The sequence below is a fragment of the Nelumbo lutea genome, chromosome 2 (genome assembly GCF_056320005.1).
Source record: "Nelumbo lutea isolate HS-2025 chromosome 2, American lotus-T2T, whole genome shotgun sequence".
Taxonomy (NCBI): Eukaryota; Viridiplantae; Streptophyta; class Magnoliopsida; order Proteales; family Nelumbonaceae; genus Nelumbo; species Nelumbo lutea.
Window position 1 is genome coordinate 114,370,773 of NC_142685.1, and position 8,639 is coordinate 114,379,411.

Genomic DNA, 8,639 nt, shown 5'->3' on the forward strand with positions numbered 1-8,639 from the left:
AGGGGGAGGGAGTCGCGACTACCAGGAAGGTGTGCTCAAACCGCATGATGTTTGGTCACGTGCCGTCTTCTACAGGTACTGTGACTCGTCCAAGATGTCTGACCTCCTCGCCGTTGAACCCTACTAAAGGGGTTTCTACTAGTTTCAGGTCGCTCTGTTGTAGCTGTAATTTGTCAAATGTCACTTTGAAGAGTATGTCGGCCGAGCTGCCTGATTCTACTAATATCTGCTTTACTTTGAAGTCATTGATCCGCAACTTTACTACTAGGGCATTGTCGTGAGGATATTGGATCCCGTGTTCATCGTCTTCAATGAAGTATATCGGTCTTTCAAGTCGAGGTCATTTTGGCCGATTTTCTTCTTCGTTTTCTAGCTCACGCACCATGTCCTCTCGGCTGCTGAGGTACAACCTGCGATAATGGACCCCCCAGTAATCATGTTAATTACCCTACGGATTGATCTCTCTTCTAGCAACTATCGTGGTGGTTGCTCGTTTTGCCTACTGGCTTCTGGGGCATTCCTCTGATCTCCCTATCGGTCTGCCTGCCGATCTATCTGTCTTCTTTCTTCGCGCAAGATGAAAATTTTCAGGTATCCACGTCGGATAAGTTCCTCGATCTCATCGTGGAGGTTCTTGTAGTGCTCTGTACTCATTAGGATCGAAGGACCCGTCGTACTTGTCTAACGGGGGCATCTTGAAGTCTTTTGGCAACGGGGCTGCCAAGAGCTCGACATACAGAGGAGATGACCTGCAAAGTAGTGGAGGAGCGGTCTTTGCAGCTGCCGAGCTTGCTTCTTCCTTCCCTTTGGTTTGCTATTCTCGTTGGCTTGGCTTTGTTGGCGGGTTGTTCTTGACTGAGGTGCGGCATGTCTTACAACGTCTCTGCTACTGTTTCCTCACTGGTTTGGCATTAGTGCTACTGACTTCACTTCGATCTAGTGCTGCAACCCTGTCGCGAGGTAGATCCTGATTTCTCGAGGGATTCTAGGGCTGACTATCACAGGGGACGGAGAGGTCCTGTCTTGAGTTCGTACCTCGAACTCCGAACTGGTTATCTACTTGTGAACCATCATTCTCTTGCTGTGAGTGCCGAGGCGGATTCAGTTGACTATCCCCAGACCTATTTCTAAGATTTCCTTGCGAGGTCGGTGGAGTGTTTTGACCGTCTCTCCTCCCTCGGGGTGAGACCTAACTCCTGAGAGAAATCAGTGCTTGTAAGGTCTCTTCGCCCCGATGGGAGGATCGGTTGATGTTCTGGTTAACTCCAAGGCGATTTGGGTTCTGACCATGATGGGGCCCCAGGTGCCGAGGTGGAACCGGCTGCTGGCTTGGCTGTAGTGGAGGGAACTGGTGTTGATATTGTTGGTAGAAGTAATAATGTTGGTACTACTGAAACTGCATGACCTATTGCATCTGGATCTGAATGGCTCGGATACACTGAACGAGGTCATGGAACTGGGAACTCCCCACTTTGGGAGGAACCACAGAGGACTTAGAGAAAATAACGCCTACCACCGGGGGAAGCGAGGCGCTTGCCTGCGTGGTGCTCGGTGGTGTAGTTAATGATGGGACTCCAGACGTTGTGAGCGGAATGGTGAACTCTCCGATGCATGCCGTAGGAGCTTAGGGAAAGTTTGCCTGTTGGGCTTGCCCCCCCGGTGGTGTTCATCTTGACGCTTTTCCCGGTGTGGCTGGAAGATTCCATTGAAGTTGAAGTTGCAAGGAGGTAGGAGTGACCTTTTGATCGATTTTCCACAAACGACGCCAATTGATGGTGCGCGATCTGACTACTTCCAGTTGGAGTATGATCCAGACTCCAAGTGGACGGTGAGTTGGATCAGTCTGCAAAACAATCTATCAGAGAACCCGGGGTGGCTAACCCGACGAGGTCGCTCCGATGCTTAAGTCAGTATGCTGTAAATGCGAGTTTAGTGCTTGAGAGCTTGAGTGCTAGAGAGTAGAGTAATCATGCATACCTTTGCTTTGAGGTTCCCGTCTTTATATACTGGAGTAGTTGTGGGTCTCACGAAAGAGCTCTGGGATCTCTGGGGTGTGGAGATATGGTTCGTTCCGCTTCCGAAGGAGCAGTACATAGATAAGGCTTATCGTTTCACTTCCGACTCTGGCGGAGCCAAGATGAGTCCTCATCGTGATCTTAGAAAAGTTGGGATCTGTTAGCTCATCGCGATCCCGAGTAACTTGGGATCCGTTGGAGAGACCTCTGGAGTCGATTACGTTGCGATTCAGGTTGTCAACTCCGAGCTGATACTTCGATTCTTTAGTTTCGAACTAGATTGGATGCCAAGGTGCCTCGATGCCGAGCTGGTTGAATACCCGATCTCCAAATGTTGCGAACTAGGCTTGCCAAGTTGAGCTGTCATCCCTTAATCAGGTCGCGTCCTTATGTCCCCTTCTCGCTAGGTCGGGCCAAATCACCCTTCATCATTTACGGTGAAGAAAAAAGAGATTGAGATATAGGAAAAGGACTGAGACACGATCTCATATCTGGGATCATTGAAATTGGAGAGAGAGAGAGAGAGAGAGAGAGAGAGAGAGAGAGAGAGGTGACATGAAATATGAGATTAGAGAAAGATAGAAATGGGATATCAAATTTGAGACCGGAAAAGGATGTTGCCATTGCCACCGCCATCACAAGTGAATGTTACCTCCTTCATATCATCATCATCATCATCATCATCATCATCATCATCATCTTTTTCTTCTTCTTCCTTCATTTCTTCTTTCCTTCCTTTGTTTTTTTCCTTTGTTTCTTCCTTTCTTTCCTTTTTTTTTTCTTTCTTTCCTTTCTTCTTTTCTCAGCCAATAGCTAACTAGCTCTAGTTCTCTCTTTTCTCATAAAAGAAGAGATAAAACCCTAATATACTAAATTTCAAATCTAAAGGTCAAACCACCCAAATTGTTCAACTCGGACATTCAAACTACTGACCCAAAAACTGGCGATCAAAGTGATTCCATTTCCAGGTTGGTTTTTAAAACCTTGATTCTAAAAGTGTTTTTTGTACTCTCATACATATCCTTAATGAGGTCTATATATTCATTTGTTATTCTGTTTTTTAACCAGAATTCACCATGTTACCTTTTTAGGGATTCTATCATATACTTTCTCTAGATCAATGAAAGTTGCATGAAGATCTCCCTTTTTCTGTCTAAACTTTTCTATTTGATGTAGTTAGATAGGGCTCTACTCTGGTTGGATTCAGACATTGCATATATGATAAAGGAAAAATTACCGATTATAACCATATACTTTGGGTCTAATGTCACAGTCCCCAAACTTCAAAATGGGATAATTCAATACTCAAGCTTTCAAAACGTACCACCAATTTAATACCTACCGTATAACAGAACCAACCATTAAATAACATTTCAAAAAACATAAATACCCTTCAAGTCTCAATCATTATGATTTAAAAAGACACAAATATCCTTCTTCAAGTGTCAATCATCCAAACTTAAAAAAAAAAAAATGAATGGTCTCCATCGCGGCCCCGGCCTGACCTCATCATGGTTTTGAAATTTAGTGAGATTCACGAAGTTTCACCGGTTGCAGATAAATTATACAACCAAGACCAAGGAGAGAGAAAAATGTAACGATGAAACTGCAAATATGTAACGACACATGCTCATGAAAGCAGGTCGACATCTGCACTTGTGCTGTTGTCGGAAAGGTTTCAGCCAAATGGATATTCCTTCTCAGGGTTGGTTTTAGTTTGAAACATTTGGCAGAGAGGGCAACCACGTGTTGTTTGTGTTTGTGGAGAGACCAAATCAGAGATCAGAGTTGTATGCGTGTGGTATTGTATGTATGGTATGCTTTCGAACGTCAAACTAAAGGGCGATAAAAAGATTAAAAAAAAAAAAAAAAAAAAATTCCATCCACTCTTCCATTTCCATTTCCACGTTCAAAAGAATCTCAATCAGCCACCCAGGTGTGGACATCTGAAAGACGTTCATGGCTTCATGCTTCCAATAACACACAGCAACGCAACTTCCCCCTTGTGCTTGACCTTATCTCATCTTCTCGGACGCGTTATCCACCTCTCTCAATTCCCAAGTCCCATCCTTCATTCTCCTCTCGACACTTGGGCTCATCTTTTCTAAGTATTTCACAGCTCGAGTCCTATGGACCACATAGATGAACAACAGCAACCACACAAGGTTAAAGAGGAACATACGTCTTACCATGCATCCATGATCTATCCGTGCAGACAAAATAAGGGAACGCTTGATGCTTCTAAACCACCTTTACCACCTTCTACAATCTACTATACATTTCTCAAAAAATAAAAGTTCATCTTCATCACAAACCACAAATATTCATTCCTTTTCAATATCCACCCAGTTACCATATCAACTAAATGATTCTAACCAGAAGAAAATGGAGGATGAGATTGAAAATTGACAATCTATAACATCCCTCTTTCACTGAATATGAATATCCGTTTCTTTGTTTACGACTTAAAAGAAGACTGAGGACATTACTAAGGATCTCAACCCTAAATGCAACAACCACTCCAATATCCAGCATCTCCTTTCAAATTGCTAATGAATGATAACAGTTGTTACAATCGAGAGCACAACATACAAATTCCCTTTCTTCCTCACGTCTCAAGAAGTGCAGGCTATGATCTTAAAAACCCCACAAAGCCTGACACCACTGGACATCCATCTATTATATACAGCAAACCAACCATAATTCTCACACACACTGAAACACAGTCCCTCTCTCTCACTTGTTTGATCCCACATCCCCACCTGTAGATACTTCGATCAACCTACAACAGAACTATACAACAAAAGCAAAACAGAAATGGGCTTATGAAATTATTTTAATCATCTCCCAGCCGTGGCCAAGGCTTTCCCAGAATCTTGAGTTTGAATTGCCTTTGAGGTTGATGGAACAAGGGGCTCTACGCTTGCAGGAGCTGCTTCTGCTACTGTAACAAGTACGGCCTCTGGTTGAACTGGTTTCTTTGGTGTATAGGTGAAGGAGAGATCATTTTTAGCAGCCAAAGCAAGGAGCTCTTTTTCCTCCAACCCTTTTGGAGGTCCAAGGCTGCAACGATCCGTGTTGTGCTTTGCCAGTGCATCTCTGAATTTCTTGATCTGTCAAACCAGAAAATCTTTCTTCAACACCAGTGCAAAATAATACTAAAATGAAACAAAATTTCTATAGAAAAAGAACCTAAAAACGTAAAAAAAAAAAAAAATCAATCGTGATAAGTTGAAAAAAAATTTAACCAATTGCTTGATCTTTGGAACCCAAGCAAGTTGAAAAGAAAGCAAATACAGTTCACAAAATGGACCTTCAAATGTATATTAATGAAGGAAAGTTGTGTAATTTTTCTCAAGTAATTTACTAAATTACGAGGTGAAGTACAACTTACAGTAGCATTTGTGCAGCTAAAGCTGCATAGACGACCGTGGGCTCCTCTATAAAACCGGAAGAAGGGAAGGACATGGACATTAAGGCTATAGCACATTGATTTATGGTCCTCATAGTTCACTTGAAGAAACTGTACATCTGGGTTCATCTCTGCAAATTGACATACCTGTATAAAGAAAAAACCCTTTTCTTTGATTTTGGTATCGAGTTTCAACTTTGGAAGAAGCAAAAAAAAAAAAAAAAGAAGAAATGAATGGAACTGATACTTGCATTCTTATGATGAATAATGGTAGAGACTAATCATACCTTCGGGTGGAATGCTTTGCATCCTCCACAGCCTGGAGAGAAGAAGTCCACAATAACAAGTTTATCTCCTGCGGTTAGTAAAGAATTGACAAGATCTTCTGCAGAAGTAATCTTTTTCATGTTGGGTTGGAGTCCCTTCTCCCACCATTTCTGAGGTTTCCCAATCAAATGGCTCATCTGCAATTCCCCCATAGCAAATCAGAAGAGTAGAAAGAGAATATTGAAATCAGATCAGACCTTAAAAGAGTGAAGCAAGATAGACGGAGAGGGAATTTTAACAAAAATTCCCCTATAGCAAATCAGAAGAGTAGAAAGGGAACATTGAAATCAGATAGACCTTGAAAGAGTGAAGCAAGATAGACGGAGAGAGAATTTTAACAAAAACCGGAAAACAACTTCACTGAAAAAAAAGATTTTAAAACATCCAAAGAACCAAATAAGCAAAAAGGAAAACAAAAAATAAAGAAGAAAAAAAAAGAAAGACATAGAGCAGCTTTTAGGCCAAATGAAGAAAAACCCACTAAAGTCTGTTCTTCAAACCCATCGTTTGTTCAAAAACAGAAAATCCATAAAAGAAGCCGCATCAATAGAGATTTGAACAATAGTAAAAAGAGAAAAAATAGATTCAGGGAAAAGGAAACCAATACCCAGAAAGAAACAGATTTTTCTATCATGGAAACCATTTTCCCCTTCTTTTTTTTTTTAATTTTGTTGGGGATCTATCTATGAACGCAAAGAAATTCATGTAGACTAAAATAGAAGAAGAATCTGAAATTGAAACATCAGATTTTTCGTATGAGGGGATTTACAAACCTGCGGGGACAAAGCCTGTAGACTTCCGGTATTAGGGTTCCTTTCCCTTTCACGCAAGACAATTCTCCGGCCATGAAAATCGCTCTTGGAGGAGGATTTGAGAGGTGGGAGGCTAAGAGAAGGAAACCCAGAAAGAGAAGAAGATTTCTTGGGGGAAACAGAGATGCAGAAATGGGGGTATAGAGAGAACATGTTGCTTTTGATCAGAGATTCAGCCATGGAGGACGTAAAGCAGTAAAGCGCGGTGCCCTATGTTATTTCTTTGCTTTTTCCAAAGTTGAAACTCCCAGAGACTCTGAAAATTGAAACAGAAGAGAAGAGTTGATGAAAAGGTTCTTCCCGTTTTATAGCTTTTTGCAGAAGATGGGAAAAGAAAATTCTGTGGCTCCGCTCAATCAATGGAAGTTATCTCGTTGATCTAGCTAGGATCGTTGGAAACTTTGCATTTCTTTCTTTCTTTCTTTTTTTCTGTTGATCCAACTTTGGATAAGTAATTATATAATATCAAAAAACAAACAAAAGGAAAAAGAGAAAAAGAGAGAGAATAGGATAAGCTTTTGATAAGTGCTTTTCCACCATTGGCTGGCAAAAGCAAAACAATAAAATACTTTCTTTTCTTATTTTTTGAAAATTGTGATTGAGCCTGGACCTGACAAGTGACAAATCATGGGATAAGCGATAGCAAAAATTGAATGAGAAAGGGCCAAAGGGGAGTTCATTCATGTTATCCATGAGAAAAAGAAAAGAGTAAATTGCTGATACATCCCTTAATTTTCTGAATATTGCTGAAACCTACTGCAAAATTTATTAATTTTTATTACCTCTCTCTCTTAAGTATTTTGGCACAGACCCAAAATAACAATTATGATTAACACTGTTTTTTACAGACTTCATCAAGAACCCAAAAACAGAGTTGATGTTGATGGAGTGAATATTAGGTATTAACATGTGTACCAGAAGCAAACCAAGTAACTGATTGGTTAATTCATCTATCTGATAATAACGATGAATTTTTTGTGGTTAACTACCTACGGATCTAGTGTTTATTTATTTTTATGATGCTTAGTTGTATTTTGAGTGATTTACACGAAAGGAAATTTGTAAGATAAATCAATTTTAAAAGAGAGATTAGAAGGATTTGAAGTAATGATTGATATAAAGAAAAAAATTGAAAAATAAATATTTTGGTCAAAAGTAAGTACATAGGTATTTTGTATATTTTCATACTTTTTTGTAAGAGGATTTTAATTTTAATAAAAGGGATTTATTTACAGTATTAAAAAGTTCAAGGAAAGTGGTTATAATTACCAAACTTCATAGCTGTATTAAAAAGTTCAGGGGAGATGACTGTAATTACCAAACTTCAGGGAGGTATTAACAATGGTTAGAAATTTCAGGGAAGCTTCAGCAATTTATTCAATAAAAAGGGAAAATTAATGAAATTTTCTAAAATAAAAGGAGAGTTAAGTATAATTGATTCAACCAAGGGAAAATTCTACTTCAATACCTTGAACCTTGAGGTAGTATCAAATTAGTATCCAAACTTTCAAAAATTGTCAAATTGATCCCTATCATTAACGAATAATATGATTACATGATGACATGTGCAACTTAAAATTTTTAAAAACTTCAAAACTACCCTTCAATAATTCAAGATTGTAATTTGGAAATATAAGCTTGGGTTCTCAGGCTCAAACCTCTTCTCTCTTAACGGCATTTGCAAATGCTATTCTTCAGGTATGTATCCGATCCCACTCCGATTCGTCCCACCCTATTTGGTAGGCATACTACAACATCTAGGGGTGAACAAGCTGGGGAAGGACATTAATAAGAGCCCTATGCAACAGCTGAATTTTGCAAACCCTAAGCAACAACCTCAGCCACAGGTTTACTAGACCAAATCAGCCCCCACAAGATTGCCCCCCACAATGTCCCACATCACATCTTGGTCGTTATTGATAACATTTCCCGATGATGATATCATCATTTCTAATATTATTATCGGGAGATGTTCCCAATACATGCGGGAATGTACTGTGGGAGGTTGTGAACTCCAGGTTTACATTATCAGCAGGAATGATTTTCGGAGTATTGTTGACGGGTCCGCCCTCA

The 8,639-nt window shown here is 40.2% G+C and overlaps 1 protein-coding gene across 1 annotated transcript; it reads right to left on the reverse strand.

Annotated features, from left to right (window-relative positions):
• Positions 1 to 4,519: 4,519 nt before the first annotated feature.
• LOC148872972 (thioredoxin-like 1-1, chloroplastic) lies at positions 4,520 to 7,217 on the reverse strand. Its single transcript, XM_088969368.1, has 4 exons — positions 6,528 to 7,217; positions 5,715 to 5,891; positions 5,410 to 5,574; positions 4,520 to 5,128 (listed from the first exon to the last, which is right to left on the reverse strand). Exons 1-4 carry the CDS (start codon positions 6,744 to 6,746, stop codon positions 4,856 to 4,858), a joined length of 834 nt encoding a protein of 277 aa, XP_088825494.1. The 5' UTR covers positions 6,747 to 7,217; the 3' UTR covers positions 4,520 to 4,855.
• Positions 7,218 to 8,639: the final 1,422 nt, after the last annotated feature.

Bases quoted from the DNA above. Each gene is read 5' to 3' on its own strand.
- LOC148872972 (XM_088969368.1), bottom strand. From the start codon at position 6,746: ATGGCTGAATCTCTGATCAAAAGCAACATGTTCTCTCTATACCCCCAT. The intron at 5,892-6,527 runs GTTTGTAAATCC...GGGGAATTGCAG, and splicing joins TACAGGCTTTGTCCCCGCAG to ATGAGCCATTTGATTGGGAA. The intron at 5,575-5,714 runs GTATGATTAGTC...TTCTTTATACAG, and splicing joins GCAAAGCATTCCACCCGAAG to GTATGTCAATTTGCAGAGAT.